Source organism: Molossus molossus, unplaced genomic scaffold (genome assembly GCF_014108415.1).
Source record: "Molossus molossus isolate mMolMol1 unplaced genomic scaffold, mMolMol1.p scaffold_m16_p_8, whole genome shotgun sequence".
In the NCBI taxonomy this organism is placed as follows: Eukaryota; Metazoa; Chordata; class Mammalia; order Chiroptera; family Molossidae; genus Molossus; species Molossus molossus.
In genome coordinates, this window is record NW_023425402.1 from 37,183,237 (window position 1) to 37,204,274 (window position 21,038).

The window sequence follows — 21,038 nt, forward strand, 5'->3', positions numbered from 1 at the left end:
GTTCTCTGTATCTATGAGTCTATTTCTGTTCTGCTTGCTCATTTTGTTTGTAGATTCAATTATTGATAGATATGAATTTATTGCCATTTTATTGTTCATATTTTTGTTCTTCTTCTTCAAGAAAACCCTTCAACATTTTATATAATACTGGTTTGGTGGTAATGAACTCCTTCAGCTTTTTCTTGTCTAGGAAATTCTTTTTATGTCCATCAGTTCTAAATGATAGCTTTGTAGGATAGAGTAATCTTAGTTGTAGGTCCTTGCTTTGCATCACTTTAAATATCTCTTGCCACCCCTTTCTGGCTTACAAAGTTTCTTCTGAGAAGTCAGCTCATAGTCTTATGAGAGCGCCTTTGTATGTAACTGACTGCTTTTCTCTTGCTGCTTTTTAAATTCTTTGTCTTTAACTTTCAACATTTTGATGATGATGTGTCTTGGTGTGGGCCTCTTGGGGTTCATCTTGTTTGGGACTCTCTGTGCTTCCTAGACTTGTATGTCTGTTTCCTTCACTAAGTTAGAGAAGTTCTCTGTTATTATTGTTTCAAATTGGTGTTCATTTCTTGCTCTCTCTCTTTTCCTTCTGACACCTCCATGATGTGAATGTTGTTACACTTGAAGTTGTCCCAGAAGCTCCCTATATTATCCTTATTTTTTTGGATTCTTTGTTCTGATTGGGTTGTTTTGCTTACTTGTAGTCCAAATCAATGGTTTGCTTCTTGGCTTCACCTAATCTACTATTGATACCCTGTAAATTGGTTTTTATGTCGGTTAGTGTGTCCTTCATTTCTGGCTGGTCCTTTTTTATGTTCTTGAGGTTCTCACTAAGTTCCTTGATGTTCCCACTAAGTTCTTTGAAATTCTTACTAAGTTCCTTGAGGATCCTTACAACCAGTGTTTTGAACTCTGCATCTGTTAGATTGCTCATCTCCATTCTATTCATTTCTTTTCCTGGAGTTTTGTTCTGTTCTTTCATTTGGAACATGTTTCTTTGTCTCCTCATTTTGGCTGCCTCGCTGTGTTTGTTTCTATGTATTAGGTAGAATTGCTATGTCTCGTAGGCTTCATAGGTGGCCTATTGTAGTAAGTGTCCTGTAGGGTCCAAATGCAGTCCACCCTGCTGTTGTAATTGAGTCTTGGTTGCTGTTAGCACATCAATGGGAGGGATTTACTAAGGCTGATTAGCTGCATGGACTGGCTGCGCCCACTGACCATTGACCTCTGACAACCCTGGAGGATCAGCTGTGTAGGGGCCCACCACACAGAACAAGACTTACTTCAACAGGGCTCTGACACCCACTGAGTCCATGCTTTAAGTGTGTCACTTGTGGAGGTGGTTGGGTGGTGGTGCTTCAACATGGTCTGAAGCTGTCCACCGGGTGTGCTGACTCTGGGGCAAGGTCAGCCACTGCCTCTGTTCTACCTGGGACCAGCAGGCATAAGCTACAAAGTGATCTACAGATGGCTGCTTCTTGTGCTGGGCTTAGAGGTGCCCAGGTAAAGCCAAGCTGTAAACCAAGGCTGGCTGCTCCTAGTGCCAGGCCTGGTGCCAGTATGGGGCTCACTGAGGCCAGATGCTATTTGTCTGAGAATTTAGAAAATCTGAAGCAGGAACCAAGACAGGCCACCCTATAGTAAAGCCACTGGAAATAGCTTGAGTGGGCCTGAAAGTTGGGTGGGGCAGGGCCTCAGGGAATCACCAGGATGGGGCAAAGAGTGTGAGCCTGTTGCTGTTGTCCTAGATATGGTGCCCTTCTGCCTGCCCCATGGGGGAAGGGCTCACCAAAGGAACAATGGCTTCCACCAGCACATCTGTCTGGGAGAAAGCTGCCTCTTTGGATCTCGCCCTGATGCCAAACAACTAAGTTTTTCCCCATAAGTCTCTGGCACCTTTCAAGCTGCTTCACCCATGCTGGAGCCTAGAGGGAGCAAGTCTGAGTAAGTTCCTGCCTCCGTGGGTATGCAGGCCCTTTAAAAGGAACTGCCTGGAGCTCCAGAAGCCTCAGCCTCCCTCAGCCTCAATTCCCTCTGGTTTTTACAGCCAGAAGTTATGGGGACTTTTCTTCCTGGCACTGGAACCTTGAGCAGGGGGCCTGGTGTAGGATGGGGACCCCTTGCTCCTCAGGGAGGACCTTCACAGCTGAGGTAGCCCTCCTAATTTTATCTGCCACATGTGGGTATGGGACCAGCAAGTCCACACCCCCGCCCTTCCTACCAGTCTCAATGCGGCTTCTTCTTTAATTTTGTAGTTGTGGGACTTCCATTCAGCTCGATTTCAGACAGTTCTGAATGATGGTTGTTCTGTAGTTTAGTTGTAATTTTGATGTGGTTGTGGGAAGAGGTGAGTACTACATTTATCTACCTGCCATCTTGACCAGAAGTTCTCTAAATTGTTTTATTTTTCAATTACAGTTGACATGCAATATTAGTTTCAGATATATAACATAGTAATTAGACATTTCTATAACTTACAAAGTGATCACCCTAATAAGTCTACCCATCTGGCACCATGCATCGTTATTACAACATTATTGCCTATATTCTGTTAGCAGTACTTTACATTCCCATGACTGCTTTTATAACTAGCAGTTGGTACTTCTTAAACTCTTCCACGTTTCGCCTAATTCCTCAATCCCCTCCTATCTGGCAACCATCAATTTGTTCTCTATATGTATGAGTTTGTTTCTATTTTGTTGGTTTGCTTATTTTATTCTTTAAATTTCACATATAAGTGAAATTATATGGTATTTGTCTTCCCTGTTTGACTTATTTCACTTAGCATAATACCCTCTTGGTCCATCCATGTTGTAGCAAATGGCAAGATTTCATTCTTTTTATAGCTGAGTAATATTTTTATGGCTGAGTAATTTTTTATCCATTCATCTGTCAGTGGGCACTTAGGTTGCTTCCATATTTTGGCTATTGTAAATAATGCTGCGGTGAACATAGTAGTATACCTATCTTTTTGAATTAGTGTTTCGGATTTCTTTGGATATATATCCAGAAGTGAAATTGCTGGGTCAGCCATGTACTTTTCTTAAGATCTTGAACATTCAACATTTGGTCAAGAGATTGAAGAAGATAGTATTATTTTGTTTCTAATCTCTTTAAAATATTCTCACTATACAATCACTCCTTTTCATACAGCCATAAAGTCAGAAAATAAGGGGAACGGTAAGTCTCTTCCCCATTTGGCTTAGTTGTCAGAACAGTGAAGAGTGATCTGATTCTCACTGTCTTCATACTGCTTCAAAGATTTTTGACCCAGATATTTATCAAAGTTGGAGGAAAAGATGGCAATCTTTCCAAACCTATTACAATTGATTACAATTATAATTGATGCTCTAGAACTCCAGCAAGGAGAATTTAAGCCAGTATTACATTCTACAAACTTATAAATAAAAGCATTTTCAATGTTCTGAATTTCCATTTAAATTTATCTTGGAAAGTATATAAAAATATAAGATGATTTTTTGTGTATCTGATATGTGTTTTTTGTTTTGTTTTTCCTTTACTGCCAACAAATGATAGGAAATCTAACATTGTTTCTCGTCTCCTCAGAGCCACTCTTGGACGCTTGCAGTCCAGGGCCACATAGAAGACAGGGAGGAAGTATGGGGTGGCACTTGGCAGTGAGCAGAATAGAATCCACTTGGAAGTTCTAATAATTATCAGAAATCATCAGACAGAGATATTTTATAATATCTTGACATCTGAAAGCTTCTCCTTTTAGCTCTCAGGGAAAGTCTTGTTTTTAGCTTAGATTCTCATTCCTATTCTCTTGCCTGTAATGGAAATACATATGGGTTCTGTCCTAGAGTCCATGCCTTGCTTTCTTGGATCATCTGTGGGTGCCCAGTGGCTCTCAGAGAGAGCGCCCACCTTTACCAAAACCTGGTGAGTAACTAGAGCAGCTATGATGAGGAGACAGAGAATGGAATCTGGCTCCTCCTGAGGCCTTTGTCCTGAATTCCCCATTTTCCCCAGTGTAAAAGCTGAAATTCTTAGAATGACCTAGAAGACCCTACAGTCTAGTCCCCCAGTGCACTCTGTCTTCACCTCCTACTCCTCTTCCCTTATCTGACCTACTCCAGCCACCCCATCTTTATCATATTTCATACCTCAGGGCTTTTGCACCAACTGATCTTCCATCTCTCATCAGTAATCTGCTTGGCTCACTCCCCTAAGAACCTCCAGTCTGTTCAGAAAGGCCTACCCTGAGTCTCCTGTTTAAGGCTGGACACCTGCCAGCTCTCTCCAACACCTTAAACTCCTTTATCTCTCTCTATAGCACTTATCTTCAGGTATATAAAATATACATATTCATTAGATTATTATATGCCTCCCTTGCTAGAAGCATCAAGAGGACAAGGATTTTTTACTCCAGCATCTCTTATGTATTTCCCACATCTAGAATAAATACTGAATGAGTGGATTTACTATATAGCAGTTAGAAAAGTGGTTTTTATATATCAAGCACGGTTCTAAGCATTGTATAAATATTAAGTCATTTAAACTGTGGTAATAACCCTACAAGGCAGGAGTTGTTATCCCCATTATACAGAAAAGAAAACTGAGATGGAATGAGATTAAGTTAAATTGCCCAAAGTCACAAAACTAGTAAGTGGCAGAGCCCCTCCATGCTTCTAACCTGCTCTCTGCCAAATGAATGAATAAAACATGGTGGACTCTCCATTTTTGACACCTTGTCTTAAGCTTCCTACTATGACCAAATTAATGATCCCAGTGTTTGACAGTGATCTAATCAAGTCACTGTGCTGGCCCTCTGCTTCCCTAGAAGGGGAACTTGCAGTTTTTAGTGTTCCAGGGGCTGGTTACAGGGAGTGAGAGGCAAGTAGTCCTATCTGCTGGGACAGGTCACATGAGATACAAAAAGGATCAGAGCAGAACATGCAAATTTAGAGCAAGAGGCTGGTGGAGATAGGCCTGTGGAAATGGGTCTCAGGCCCACTGGGTGAGCTAGAGACCCTTCCTATGGGTCCACCTTATTTTGCTTCCACCAGGCTGGGAACTGCTTCCAAGGATCGCAGTGGCCTAGAGCTACCTGTGGGGCAGACTGACACATATTTACATACTAATTTATGCAGGTAGCTATATATTTTTAGAACGATTATCTCAATGTTTGGAAAACATTTAGGGTAATTGAAAGGGGGTCATTGGAATTTGAGAGGAGGCATATTTCCTACCAATTGTCCATTGAGTAGATACTTAGGGAATTTATGCTAAGAAACTGTTGCTAAATAAAGACCTTGTTGGGTTTTCTTTAATTAATGAGATGACTTGGTTGTAATTGTTCTATTAATTGTTTAAATGCAAATAAGTGCTATTAAAGACCTTGAAAATTCTTTCATCTTAAATACTATATATGTGTTAAAACTTTCCCCTTGGCCTCGCATTCCTATTCTTAATTTGCCTACTACATCCTCTTTTAATCAATGCTACCAAATAAGTGTTACCTAAACTTTAGCAGAATTATCCCAAATTAATGGAGCCAGAAGGGAAGTAATGAGTTGTGTCTGTGCTGTTGAAGAAGAGAGAAGTCCACTGAGCTTGCATTTACTGTGCAAACAAGCAGAGTAAACACACTGGAAGAAGTTTAAAAAATGGGAACTTTAAACAGTATAAACAGTTTATACTCTCTGATAAGACACCAATTTTGGACATATAAAGCTAATGTTTGAAAACTGCTATTTCAGTGACCCTTAGATACTCTTTATTAGGGGAGGAGGGGCAGGGACTGTGAAATGCTTGCTTTAATGCAGTTCTAATCCCTGCCTGTGAGGGGAGTAGCAGGGACGTCTCCACAGCCACACCTGACAAGATGCTGTGATGGACGCAGCTACCTTGGGGTGAGCCTGACAGCGTTTCCTCCTTGGAAGCTTCCTGGTCTGGCCTGGAAGATAAACAAGGATGAAAAGAGGAATGCAGACAAGACAGCGGAAAGAGCTCTTTCCCTTTCCGCCAAGCAATTCTCCAGGGCCCTGCTCTCTTCAACAGACCTCACCTCTGGTTCCTTGTTCTTTTCCCCTCCAGTCTAGCACCTCCCTCCACCACTTCAGTCAGAGTAAATTTACCTTCAGCGCGGCTTCCTCCAGGACTTTTATTTTTTTTAGATATTTGAAATCCAACTTTATTCTGATTCTAAACAGAAAGGAGTGGGAATGACGGTAACAAGTAAGGTTTCACCACTGAATGTTGGGATGTGACTGCAGCAGCCTTATATCTGAAACTCAGTAAGGAGACAACTGCCTTCCAAAACAGCTAAGTCTGCAGGTCCAAAAAATGAAGGTATTTTTTAACTGCCACATTCATTCTGAAGCCCATTCATCTCCTTCAGTGTCCCAAAGATCAAGCACAGCACTCAGCTCTCTAAGAAAGTGGCAAACAGGCCGCAGCACTGACATCACAGGAAAGCAGCTGTAACATTGGTCTTCTGACCCGGGCCCCAGCTCCCTTCATCACAGGCCAGGGTCCTCACCCGGGAGAGAGGTGCTCCGAGCCACCTGCAGACTGTCCTCACCCAGGAGAGTGGTGCTGTGAGCCACCTGCAGACCGTCCTCACCCGGGAGAGCGGTGCTCCGAGCCACCTGCAGACTGTCCTCACCCAGGAGAGAGGTGCTCCGAGCCACCTGCAGACCGTCCTCACCCAGGAGAGTGGTGCTGTGAGCCACCTGCAGACCGTCCTCTCCGGGGAGAGCGGTGCTCCGAGCCACCTGCAGACCGTCCTCTCCCGGGAGAGCGGTGCTCCGAGCCACCTGCAGACCGTCCTCACCCAGGAGAGTGGTGCTGTGAGCCACCTGCAGACCGTCCTCACCCAGGAGAGTGGTGCTGTGAGCCACCTGCAGACCGTCCTCACCCGGGAGAGTGGTGCTGTGAGCCACCTGCAGACCGTCCTCTCCCGGGAGAGCGGTGCTCCGAGCCACCTCTGGATCGTGCTTACACTGCGCTGCCAAAGCTGGGTCTGAAAATGCCAGGTGGGGCAAGCATAGGCATGACAACAAACTCCAAGAGAGGGTCTTCAATCAGTTTTCGAACAAGCCAGAGCAAGGGCTTTTCAGTTATAATTACTTTTGGCACAAATGTCGTAGTACTGAAGATTCTTCTTTTAGTGGAAGACAATTGATTTTGCCTTAATCTTCCTGTCCTTAATACCCACTTTGTTGCCATACATCATGCTGGAACTAATTGTGATGCTTTATTTGTTAAAATGTGAATCGGCCCTCTCATATGTCATTATATTACTATCATGGTCTCCAAGTCAAGTGTCCTATCACCAGGTAGGAATAAGTCTACAACCAAATAAAAGAACAGGAGAGCAGAGCAGGGTTTCAAGTTACTATGGACAGATCGGTTCTCTCCTACACTAAGATTTTTCAGATCAGCCCATCACTGATTAGAGGTCGTTTGGCAGGTGTGTATAATGGGTGACAAGCAGGCAGTGGTATATTAACTAAGATATGCTGATGATGTGAACACAGGTGTTTGGCAGAAATAACATTCTAAATACTATTACAGACAAATAAAAATGATGGCTTCTGTATGCTAGGAGCCCTCTCTATCTGAATTAAAGGCTACATGTACCAAAAGAAGGCATTTGCTCTCCAACAGGCTTCAAAGAAACAAATTGGGATAAAAACATGGCTTAGTGAATAACACAACGGAGAAATGGATTGTGACAGACACAGGGGTATCCCAAGTACTCTTTGAATTCAGCCACCAGGGTAATTCACCATTAAATCAAATCAATAAATATTTACCATGTGCTATATCTTATGTTTAAGGGTCATAAAAAAAATGGTGTTCTCAAACACCTGGAAATTTTCCAAAGTTTTTTTGTTTTTATCCTCATCTCAGTTTTTCTTAAGCCAGTGTGTATAGGAAATATTGGATCCAATATGAAGATTCACATGGCTAATAAAATTGAAACTATTAAAATAAATAATCTTTTATATATTTGCTTTTTCTTTGTGATCTGAATGTTTAAGAGGGCAGAAATCATCAAATTTTCCTTCAATTTAGAAAGTGTTATTAATGGAATATTGTCACAATGTCATTGTTTTACATGCTTTGGGGAGAGTTAACATTTTATGTCTATAAGAGATTGCACTGAGAGTTGATACGCACTTTCTATTTGTGGTGGTATATTCTGTTAATAGGGTCTCTTGCAGATTTTTGTTCTTAGAGTTTTGTCTCTCCTTTTCTTCTGATAAACTTAGATGACCAATGCAGATACCTACTCTAAAGAAAGAGGGAAGGGACAGGACTTTCCAAGCCAAGGGGTCTCTCAATATAACAGCAATTTCTTTGGTCCAAGCAAGGGGAGGTGTAAGGGAAGAGACAAAACTCCCAAGTGAAGAAAGGAAAAAGTTCTGAAAGTTCTCCAAGAGTACACCTCGTCCTGACCTGGATCTCAGCCTCTCAGCAGCACAGAAGCCATCTGTCTTAGTCAGCTTGAGCTGTTACAACAAAATACTGCAGCCTGGGTAGCTTAAACAATAGATGAAAGTGAGAAGTTCAAGGTCAAGGTACCAGCTGATTGGTTTCCCAATAAGGGCCCTCTTCCTGGTTTGAAGGTTCCCACTGCGCATCCCCACTGCATCGCCACATGGTGGAGAGAGGGGGTGTGTGCATGCTGTGGGTTCTCTTCCTTTCCTTATAAGGGCACTGGTTTCATTATGGAGCCCCACCCTCACGACCTCATCTAAACCTGATCACCTCCCAAAGGCCCCACACCATCACACTGGGAGTCAAAGTTTCAACATATGGATTTTGGAGGGAAGCAAACATTCATTTCATTACACTATCCTAACTCTTGTCTTGTCACAGGTGTCCACTTAACCCACAAAAGAAATACCCCGATCAAAGAGAAGATTCACTTTATAGTGAACTTGACTGATGTGTACCAATTTCTTAAGGCCAGGAATATCTCTTGATTGAGTTTGTTTTAAGGAATTTTATAAGTAAGATAAACCCATTGCCAACATATTCTCTTACCATAAAACTAGTAGAATGGCCTAATTTTATTTCTGGTGATAATGTTTATTTTCTCTCTTGTTTTTATTATTGATATATTTATTTAAGTATTAATAATATTTTTTGTTATTTTTCTTTTTTAATTCTAGTTTACATTCAAAATTATTTTGTATTAGTTTCAAGTATACCACATAATAATTAGACAATCATATACTTTACAAAAAAGTGTTCTCCCAATATTTCCAGTACCCAACTGGCATCATACATATCATACACAGTTATTACAATATTATTGACTATAGTCCCTTTTTTTTTTTTTTTTAATCCTCGCCTGAGGACATTTTTCCATTTTTTTGTACAGATAGAGTGGGAGGGAGAGAGAGGAAGAGAGAGAGAGGAATACATCGATGTGAAAGGGACACATCGAGTGGCTGCCACCCGCACGACCAACCAGGGCCGGAGACAAACTGCAACCAAGGTACATGCCCTTAGCGGGAACTGAACCCGGGTCTCTCCGGACCGCAGATGGACGCTCTAACCGCTGAGCCAAACCGGCCAGGGCCCTATGATGTTCTTTACATGCCATGACTGTTTTGTAACAACCAATTTGTACTTCTTAATCCCTTCTCTTTTATCACTGAGTCTCCTAACTCCCCTCCTCTCTGGCAACCATCAGTTTGTTCTCTGAATCTATGAATCTGTTCCTGTTTTGTTTATGTGTTCTTTGGATTCCACATATAAGTAAAATCATATGGTATTTGTCTTTCTCTGTGTGACTTATCTAACTTAACATAATACCTTCTGTGTCCATCCATGTTGTCACAAATGGTAAGATTTCATTCTCTCTTATGACCAAGTAATATTCCATTGTATATATGTACCACAGTTTTTTTCATCCACTCATCTATTGATGGGCACTTGGGTTGCTTCCATATCTTCGCTATTGTAAATAAAGCTGCAATGCACATAGGGGTGGATATATCTGTTCAAATTAGTGTGTTTGATTTCTTTGGATATTTTCCCAGAAGTGAAATTGTTGGGTCATAAGGCAGTTCCATTTTTTATATTTTTGAAGAACCTTTGGAGACTTTCTTGGTGCTTCCATTTTGATCTGATTCCAGGCTTTCAGCTTCAATTCCAAGTTGAACGGTTTTGTGATTATTTCACAAAACTGTAGCACAATGAATATCTGGGTTCAGTTCAAGGTGCAGCAAACTGTTTTCAATTTTCCAGCTTGGAGTTCATGATTCAGAGGTTTAGTTCTAATCCTTGCTATATACACGTGTGGATGCATGCAGACACACCCATATATAAACCTCAAACCAATTAAGACATCATTTGGCTTAGGGGTCCACGTTCTGTTCCTAATGGAGGAAAGAGGAGAATGTGAGGGAAGCCCCAACTGTGCACAGCCAACTTGGGCACTTCAGCAGAGCACCACTATGGCTCTATCTCATGGAGAGACACCCCTGTGGCAGATGGAGCCAGGTTTTACCCTGCTGTAAGATATGAATTTAAGAACACAAAACATGGCCCTGGCCGGTTTGGCTCAGCGGTTGGAGCGTTCACCTGCGGTCTGGAGAGACCCGGGTTTGGTTCCCGCTAAGGGCATGTACCTCGGTTGCAGTTTGTCTCCGGCCCTGGTTGGTCGTGTGGGTGGCAGCCACTCGATGTGTCTCTTTCACATCGATGTTTCCCTCTCTCTCTCTCCCTCCTACTCTATCTGTACAAAAAATGGAAAAATGTCCTCGGGTGAGGATAAAAAAAAAAAAGAACACAAAACATGGACACAGAAGGGATAACTGAGTATCTCCCTCATATCTAATGGTCATTATAGCCCTTTACAGCAGCCAACCCAACCCTTAGTGTTTAAAATCATTACAAGAGGGCAGAAGTCCCCATCATGGCATTCCACCTAGCAACTAGGATGCATAGGACCACCAATAGACTGAACTTGGGGGGAAACCCAGAATGTCCTCTGTTCCCAACTTTGTAATACTGCTCTTCTCCCCAGCAAGGAACACCGCTTCCTGCCCCTAGCCCATACACTCAACCTGTGGCTCCAACACCTGATAAAAACCTGTCCCTAGTCTTCCTTTGGTAACACATTGTAAATCTGTCATTTGGAATGGGACATTTTTCATCTCTTCCTTTCCCAATGCCTCTCTGAGGAACTTTTGGGATAAATGAACACTGTCATGTAAGTGTGGTTAAATACTTTCCAGAGGGAGATTTACATTTTGTCTGGTGTGAAAATGTAAAGGGATAGATTATTTCTAGAGAAGTTTAGGAATCACCCAACAAGAAACAGGAGGCACAGGATGCACTGTATTTTCCTGGTGCTCCTGAAATGAATTCACTTTTCAGTGTCTTCCTAATCCTTCCAGCCAACGAGCCTGCCCAGTTATGCTGGCTCTCAAAACCATCTTCATCACTCTTCCCCAAGGCAGGAACCGTTGATGCCCTCCATACTCTTCCGGTCTCTCCCCCCCAACCCCGCTCCCTACTTCTATGTCTCCCTTCTCTACACACCTCCACTTAGTGTCTACTAAGCAACTCAGTAAAGTTCCCTCATAGTCACCACCAGTGTCCCTGCAGGCATGATTCTGAAGGTATTGATATGTCAGCTCCAGGTCAAGTCAGTCCCTACGATAGAAACACCTATTCCTTCAAATTGTCTTCCAATATACTAATAGTTCATATACTATCCTAAAATGTTAGAAGAAATATAAAAGTAAGCTAAATTGATGATGGCATATGTTTAGGGTCTTTTTCTGCTCTTTGAGGAAACAAAAAAAAAAATCAAAAAATTATTTACTTTTGTATATTTATTTCCATTTAAGTGTGGAGTTATCTCTAGATCTTAATTTTATTTCCTTAATATGCATTATACTAGTAGAACTTTCCAAATTACAAAGAATTATAACTTCAAACTTTCTGAGTGATGCCTTTCTTGGCAATTTACGACTCAGTTTACGTCACACATCCGGTCCCTGCAGGGGTTACGTGAGGAGGCAGGCTGGCCTGCTGCCCTGTGTTACGTTAAGTACACATACACACAAAAAGGAACAAAAATAGCTGAAAATTGATTATGTTAATATTCTGAAGAAAAGCAGTAGTTCCAATTTTGTATATCTAATTAGCCACAGCTCTTCAAAAATTGGTGCAAATGTCACGGGGCTCATAATGTCGGCATTTCTTCTTCACAGAAATGTTATTTGATGGCATAAAACCAGAAAACAAAACTAATGGTCACAGCAGATAGCTTGTAGATTAGAGAAAGGTCAGTGTGTTTTAATGAACAGTGGCCATTAATTAATGAGAAAACAACTAGAACATGAACTGTTAGGCATTGTAAATTTGTGCCCCCCCAAAACCAATCAATCTTTACTTAAAAACCACTTTGAGTAACTCAAGAACAAAATAACTGCAAGAATAAAATTTAAACCTCAAATTATACAGCAAAGTCTTATATATCAATGAAATAGCCTTACAGTTCTGTGGTATGATATATGAAGATCCCTCCTTAATATCTAAGAAGAGGGTTAATGCTACGTTCGTGTTCTCAGTAGATATTCTAGAGAGACTGGCTCTACCCTTGTCTCTTGGGTTTTGAAATTTCTATATGCATTTCCTTAGTCTTTGCGGGAATAGGAAAGATGCTCTTTGTTTTACCAAATTTCTGTGAAGACAAATGAGGGAATACTAAATTTCCTTTAAGACAGGTGATAAAAATAATAAACATTGATTTAGGTCACAGAGGGCTGACAAAGTCAAGCATCTAGGGGGCTCCCACAAGGAAGGACAGAACCGTTGTTAGTAACACCAGCTTTGCATTACAGCTTTCCTCCAAGTAGATCAAGTGCTCTGATTGTTAGTCACTTATCTCGTTAGTAACCATTTGAGTAAATAGCAGGCATCTTATTTCAATTAAAAACAAGCAAGAGAAAATTGATTGGTTTATCCTGAGGTAAAGCAGCAAAGGCACCAGAACCTGTCTCATTGTTGGCCCAGCAAGAATCAGAAGAACAATCCATAAATCATTTTCAACTGAACATAAAAGACTGTTGTATGTCTATCTCATCTGAAAATAAAATAAGGAGACTTTCTCCAAAGGATAATTTAGGGAGCACCATTAAACCAAAGCACAGTGAGGTCAGATCTAGCATCTGGACTTAAAGAGGAACACATTCCCTCTTCTGAGTCAACCCCATTGGTTAGATGATGGGCAGTGCCTTTTTTAACTGACAAATTTTTGAGATAATTATAGATCCACATGCTGTAGTAAGAAATAACATGAGGTATCCTATGTACACTTTACCCTGTTTCTTCAAATAGTAACACTTTGAAAATCTGTAGTATAATATCACAACCAGAATAATAATATTGCTACAATCCACAAGTCTGTTTTAGATTTCTCCAGTTTTGGTCATATACATTTGTGTATGTGGTTTTAGTTCTGTGCAATTTTATTATATGTGGAGGCTCATGTATCTATCACAAAAATCAAGATTACCAAATAGTTCAATCACCACAAGAATCTCTCAAGTTGCCCTTTAATAACCACACCACCTCCTCCTTTTCACCCACCCATCACTCTCCCCCAAATCCCAACTTCTAGCAATCATTTATCTGTTCTGCATTTCTAAAAAAATGTTTTATTTCAAAAATGTTACATAAATGGAATAATATCATAAGTAACCTTTGAGACTGTTTTTTTTTTTTCACTCAGCATAATTCTCTAGAGATTCATTCAAATTGTCTTGTGGATCAACAATTGATTCCACTTTATCGTTGAGTAGTAAACCATGCTATGGATATACCACAGCTTGTTTAACCCATTCACATGGTGAGGACATCTAGACTGCTGCTTTCAGTTTGGGGTCATTATGAATAAATCCCCTATGAACAGTTGTGTACAGGTTTTTGTATAAACAATATGTTTTCATTCCTCTGCCATGAATGTCCGAGAATAAAAATTGATGAGTCATATAGTACCTGCATATTTGTAAGAAACTATAAAACTGTTTTTCAGGTGAGTGGTACCATTTTACATTCCCACCAGCAATGAGTTAATGATCCAGTTTTCCTGCATTCTCCCCAGCATTTTATATTGTCACTATTTTTTAGCCATTCTGATGCGTGTGCAGTGTCATTTCATTGTGATTTGAATTTGTATTTTGTTGAATATCTTCCCCTGTGCTGATTTGCTGTCCTTTGGTGAAGAGTCCTTCATATTTTTTCCCATTTTCCAGTTGAATTTGTTTGGTTTTTTTTTTACTCCTAAATCTTGAGAGTTTTTATATATTCTAGATACTAGTCCTTTGTCATATATGTGGTTTGTAAATGTTTTCCCCTAGACTATAATGTATCTTTGCATTCTCTCTACTTTTGATAAAGCCCAAGTTTTCAATTTTTCCTTTTATTACTTGTGCTTTTGCTGTCAAATTTAACAACTTTTGTTTAGCCCAAACCCCCAAAATTTTATGCTATGATTTTTACTAAAAGTTAAATAGTTTAACATTTAAGACCATGATATAATTGAATTGAATTTTGTATAAGGTGTGAGGTATAGATTGAAGTTCTTTTTCTTTTCCTATTGCTGCTCAATTCTCCCAGCATCTGCTGAGCTCTCACCTCTCACTACTGCTTACTCAGTGACTGGAGATTTTTTAGGTTACTCTTCCAAGGTCTGAAACCAAGCCCTCATAGGGAATACTAAGTAATGGTCTAGCAAGGACAAGAGAATTATGACTCTCGCATTACTTTCCCCAAGGCAGAAGTCATGATCCTGTGATGAAATCCAGTTATAACTTCCTCTTACTTTATTTGGAAATGAAAGATTATTTTCCCCAAAACCTTTAAAAGAAAAGCAGTAGGCAATATTCCTGAACAAGGAGTCCTGAGTATAGAATTTGTAGATTTAATGTATCCTACCTCAGTGCAACATAAAAATGGTGCAATGATGGTCTCCTGTACTTAGAATAATAGTTATATATTTATTATTGTAGAATAATGTCAGCTATTCTCATGGAAAAGAAAATCATGATATGGTAATGCCTGGGTGCTCAGGCCACATTTGGGATCTTTTTGGGTATCCCTGATAATATGACCTGTCACCAGTGGAGCGCCAAACTTTCTGGCACAAGTAGGAGTAAAGGACAGAAGTAGAAAAGCAGACCTGCCGTTAGACCTGGACAGCTCCACAGACATCTTAGGCCTTGACATGTTTTGTATGTGTGGGAAAATGTGCGGGATTAAAAACATGCATCTGGTACTGTAGCCCCCTTAATAAGTGACCAGACCCATTACCTAGATATATTACAAAGCCCAAAAAAAACAAAAAACAAAATCCTCTTGTTGCATAGTTTTGGTCATGTGTGTGTAAAGTCAACTTCGGAGATTTATCCTATAGGTGGTTTTAAGTCACTATAAATAAACAGCCGCAATACTGGAGATTCATTTCCCATTATAAGAAATATTTGTGGGTTACTTAGTGCAAAATAACAGACGGATGGAATGATGTATCTCTACTAGGCATTTCAAAAGTGCAACGTATCATCACTTGCTCTAACTGAAGAAACAGACATTTGCCTGAAATTTGCGACACAAATGCCATTTTTCTAAATTTGATAACGGTTTTTTCCTTGATACATGGGTGGGAGAATGGGGAGGGGATTAGACCCTTGACTTTCGATGCTTTATATTTCTGTGATGTATTGATGTTTTTATAAGGACCATGTATTACTTTTATAACTAAGCAATTTTAATGAAAATCAATTTATAAGTAATAAATTCAATAAAAATTTGAAATATATATATTGTTCTACATCAGCAATTTTCAAGTGCTATTCCACAGCACACTGGTGTGCTGCAAGGATTTTTAAAACATGCAATACCTAACTGTTTAGTCAGGGGCACTGACCTCTTTTCCCTTAGATTGTCAAATTATAAATAACAACAGCCAATACAATAGCCATCCAGTGTGAATGAATCAGAATTATACCTATTTTTCTGGTCAAATCAGCAGAAAATATAATATATTTTTGGTATGCCACCGAATTTTAGTAATTAGTTTCTATGTGCCATGAGATAAAAAAAGGTTGAAAATCGTTGTTCTACATTATAAATGCTGGGCCAACCCTTGTTTAAAAATAAGACAGGGAATTATATTTTAAATTTCAATAAACTCAGTGCCGGTCCCTACAGAAACAACAAGGGGACTGTGATAAGCTTGCTCTAGAGATAATTTCTTCTTAAAAATTCCATTCAGTTTCTCATTCTATGACCCACTGCTTAATGAGCCAATTTACTTGGCCTTTCCCCAAGGTTCACTCACAACTCTTCCTAAATAATCTCAAAGTCATTTTGCTGGAGCAGGTGTTATTTTCTAAGCAGCTCTCACCAAAGGAGAGCATATAATTAACAACCTTCAGATCGAAGAACTCTGGGTCTCATTTCTGGCAAAGCATACATATGCTATACACACAGTAATGTTTCTGAAATTTGCTGTTTTATAAGGAGATTTGGGTACCATAATAAAAGAACTCAGCATATTTTTTAATTGCCCAGGTGAATCTTTATTAAATGATACATTCATTTGTTGTTGTGTTTTGGGGTTTGTTTGTTTTTTCCACAAAACAATGCTTTTCCCTCATTGTCAGAATGACACATAATTAAAATATTTTTAAATTGGTTATGTTATATTTTCTTTTCCAAAAATGCTTCAGTGTGTTCAACATTTTAGTAGTGCCAACAATATAATGGAACAAAACAAATTAGCAGTAGATACTTAGTTCTACTACCCTTTGATTTACTTTATCTTTTTTTTATTATTTATCTTTGTTGAAAGTATTACAGATACCCTCCTTTTTCCCCCACTGACCCCTCTACCCCAAGACTATTCTGTAACAACCTGTTTGTACTTTTAAATATTCAGTTCTTTTTCTCTGCGAACACTCCTAAGGGCTTACAGGTTGTCACTCCTTGCAGCCAAGTGAAGCTCTGTTTTCTGCAAAACTGTCAAGTTGTGTTTTCAGGCTCCTCTCTTTCATTTCAGATACTTCACATGTTCCCAGGTAGCTGAAGTCGGCTACACTGCGTGGGATTCTAGACAAGGCAGATTGGTACTCCGGCCTGCAAATTTAGTATTGAAACTGACTCTTAAATTTGCAAAGTGTCAGAGACTCAAAAAAGGATTGACATTCCATGATAGCACATGCAGACAATACAAGGCCTCAACATTCTCCAGATTTAGTTTGATTTGGAGAAGAGATGTCCTTAAATTGTATAAATTTAACAAATGGAAGTTTTGGATGAAGTGCCTACATGTCCAGATATACCCACAGAGCCTCTAACACGTCTTACTTGATATTTTAGGAGTTCGTGATGATTGTCGTCTTTGGTTTGGAGTTCATCATTCGAATCTGGTCTGCAGGCTGCTGTTGTCGGTACAGAGGATGGCAAGGAAGACTGAGGTTTGCCCGAAAGCCCTTCTGTGTTATAGGTAAATATCGAAGTCCAGATACCTGGATTTCTGCATCCTTTTCTTCTCTCTTCTGTATTGCAGCATTTAATTAATATTAAAAGCTAACATTCGTGGAGTATTCATCATGTCAGGCATTCTCGTGTTTTAAAGGGTGTTGACTCATTTAATCCTCACCACAATACTGTGTGGGAGGTCTTTTTATTATCCCCATTTTACAGATGAAGAAACTGAGGCAAAGAAGAAGTGACATAAGTTACTAAAGTCATCTAGGTAGTAAGTGATGGATCTAGGATTTGAGCCAGGAGATCTGGCTCTAGAACACCCACTTGTATCAATTAAGTTACACTGAACGATATGGTTCTCAGTGTGGCCCTGAATTAGGGAAATATTAATTTCAGCAAGTATGAAAACCTTTCTTCTCCCTACAATATGGGTAATATCCCTTTTATACTTCTGATTAACTGGAATGAACAGAAGTGTATTAGACCCGGTAATGCATGTCGGTTAGTTTCCCCAAGATTGATTACAATTTTGTTTTCCTTTATGTGTTGGTAACTTCACTCTGGATCAAGTGTTTTACACTCTGAAATATGAGTCCCCCACCCTGCAGTCCCTAAGTAAGAATTACATCTCTGCACCTCCCTGGAAGCTGTGGTTTCCGAGGGATTCCATTCACCTAGGTACCAGCTCCAATTATACTTCTTTTTTTAATCCTCACCCAAGGACATTTTTTCATTTTTTGTTCAGACAGAGTGGGAGGGAGAGAGAGGAAGAGAGAGAGAGAAACATCTACATGAAAGGGACACATCAAGTGGTTGCCACCCGCACCATCCAACCAGGGTCGGGGACAAACTGCAACCAAGGTACATGCCCTCAGCGGGAACCGAACCCGGGTCTCTCTGGACCACAGGCTGATGCTCCAACCGCTGAGCCAAATCGGCCAGGGCCAATTATACTTCTTAATGGAGATGCCCTATAGCATTCTGGAGTTAAGATCTGGGATCTTCCAGAATATATTTAAAATGATATTATAAAATCAAAAACTCTAGTACCTTATATCTCAATTAAAAATTAATTTAAAAAAAAAAAGAGTAAGATGCCTACATCACAGTCTTTTATCCCTAAATATTGCCGTATATACTTTCTAACACTAAGGATATTCTTTTATATAATCCTCAGTAAATTGAACATTGATACAACACTTTATCTAATCTGCTGGTTGTATTCCAGTTTTGTCAACTGACCCAATAATGTCCGTTACAGCATTTTTTCCTCTTCAGTACATGATCCGGGCTAAGATCACATATTGCATTTAGTTCTCATGTCTCTTTAGTCTCCTTTAATCTAGAGCAGTTCCTCAGACTTTCTATACCTTGTGACATTGACATTTTAGAAGAATAGCCTTGTGTTCCCCCTTTTTAAAAAATAGAATGTTCTTCTTTTTGAAAAAAAAAAAAAAATCCTATATATAAAGGCTATTACTGTTATTGTTGTGGTGGTTGTTGCTGTTGTTTAACAGCTAAATTTGGTTCTCTTGCTCTTTTTGCCTTCTCACGTCTTTGACAGCCATCAAATCCAACTACTGAAAGTTTTGGGGAAGGCTTACTTACTTATTTCAACTATTTCCAATCTCAGAAAGTGGAGTTTTCATCTGCAAAGTAGTTTAGACTATCCTCTTCATCCACAACAGGCTTTTCATTTTGTTTTAGAAGTTAGAAATTGTTCGGTGATCTTCTTAGGCCCCTCCTGTACCCCTGTTCCCTGTGGCAGGGGGGGAGTGGCTGTAAGGAGGCTTCGAGAATGTATCTCCCCATCACAGGCACTATTGAGAAGAAGCTTTTATTCTACCCTGTTGTGAAGGAAAAGCACTGTCCTGGGAATGGAGGAATGGGTGGGCTCCCCACACACTCTCTGCCACTGAGGTAATTTCGTAGTGTACACATTTCAAAAGAGTCACTATTTATTCAATCAACCTTTATAGAAATTTGGCTGTGTGCAAAGTTCTGGACTGACAATAGTGAAATTCTAAATTAACTCAATCTTAAAATGCCTCATTTGGCCTCTGCTAAAGAATTGTATTTGTCCAGCTGCCTCTCTTCTGAAAGAATAGGCTTTTCTCCTTTTTGGAAACCACTGCTCAGGTATGGAGAAAAGTAAGTGGTAACCCCCAACCATGCAGGCCCATCCAGCCCCAAGCTCCATTAGTGAAGGCATTTGACATTTCTTCCTGGAGACTTTTTTTCTCTTTTTGAATTCTCTGCTCAAGCAAAATCACGGAGGACTGTAACTTGATGTGAAACCAACCACTGCACAACAAGTACTTTCTGTCCTATAAGGGGCCCAGACAAAACAATTCACAAAGCAGATGGCTGGCCAAGACTCACTCAGCTTCTACAGGAGAAGGTTGGTTCATGGATGACTGCAGGAATGTTCCATTCCAGATTTTAAAACCAATTAAAATTTGGTTTTGTTCCAGTTCCAGAGGCAATGCCAATGCATTTCTGGTCCCTATGCTGAAAAGCAAGGTTTTTTTTTTTTCCCCAGATGACTGTTGCCTTTTGATAGCTGTTTTCAACTGTGGGTACATCAGCACATCTTAGTCCTTTAATCTTTCACTTCCTGTCTCAGATCCTTGCAGGTGTACATGTAACATGTGGTTCTAAAAATGATATTATCTGTAATTTTAGACAAGTTTGGACCTGTCAGTGGCGACCTTACAAATTTAGTATAAGATGGTTTAGGCATAGTTTCAGTTTAGTTAACTCTTCAGGCCTTTTCTTCATTTGGATATTTTACCTCTAGTAAATTAATCTCTTTGGAAGAAATTTTCATGGATAAATATATAATGAATCCCTATTAAAACAAAGACAACATTTGTACTTACATTAAGGATAACTATGTATTTTTTTAGTCTTTTATTTAAAGTATAGCCCGGCCGGTGTGCCTCAGTAGTTGAGCATTGACCCACACACCAAGAGGTGGTCGGTTCAATTCCTGGTCAGGGCCAAATCCCCAGTGGGGGGCATGCAGGAGGCGGCCAGTCAGTGTTCTCTCTCATTGATGTTTCTATCTCTTTCTCCCTTCCTCTCTCTCTAGAATCAATAAAGAAAAAAAATTTTTTTAATAATAAAGTATATATAACAGCTTGACCCGTGGTCCAGCTGAATTGAGGTCATAGTGCAATGTGTTCAAATGTGTCTCTTCAGTATGAGGTGAGTAAAATTTCACTTACACAGAGGAACCAAATGTCATTTGCCTGAAGGCAGCAGCCTGTACCAAATGACACAACCCGTTCTGGGCCTGTTTAATAGCTCCATAAAAATGATTGAGGTCACGGGTAAAAAGATAAAATACAATGTAAACTGAACCTTGTAGTTCCTTGTTCAATATAAATTACCATGATGAAATGGAAAAAAGAGTAACATCCCTCTTATCTGTCCAGGATAACTGTTCTGAGTTGGGAATGTAGATAAGATTTCTTAAGACATCATGTATTTGTAAGACTTGATTACTCTGAACATACCAAACATGCACCCAAACATTGTTAGAAGTCTTGAGC

At 39.9% G+C, this 21,038-nt stretch overlaps 1 protein-coding gene across 5 annotated transcripts in view; it reads left to right on the forward strand.

Annotated features, from left to right (window-relative positions):
* KCNQ5 (potassium voltage-gated channel subfamily Q member 5) overlaps window positions 1-21,038 on the forward strand; it is a 541,294-nt gene that overhangs the window by 359,883 nt on the left and 160,373 nt on the right. For all 5 annotated transcript variants that reach the window (XM_036248151.1, XM_036248152.1, XM_036248153.1 and 2 more), the window contains exon 3: window positions 17,371-17,497. In XM_036248151.1, the coding sequence (XP_036104044.1) occupies window positions 17,371-17,497 (127 nt within the window). The remainder of the gene's footprint in view (window positions 1-17,370; window positions 17,498-21,038) is intronic.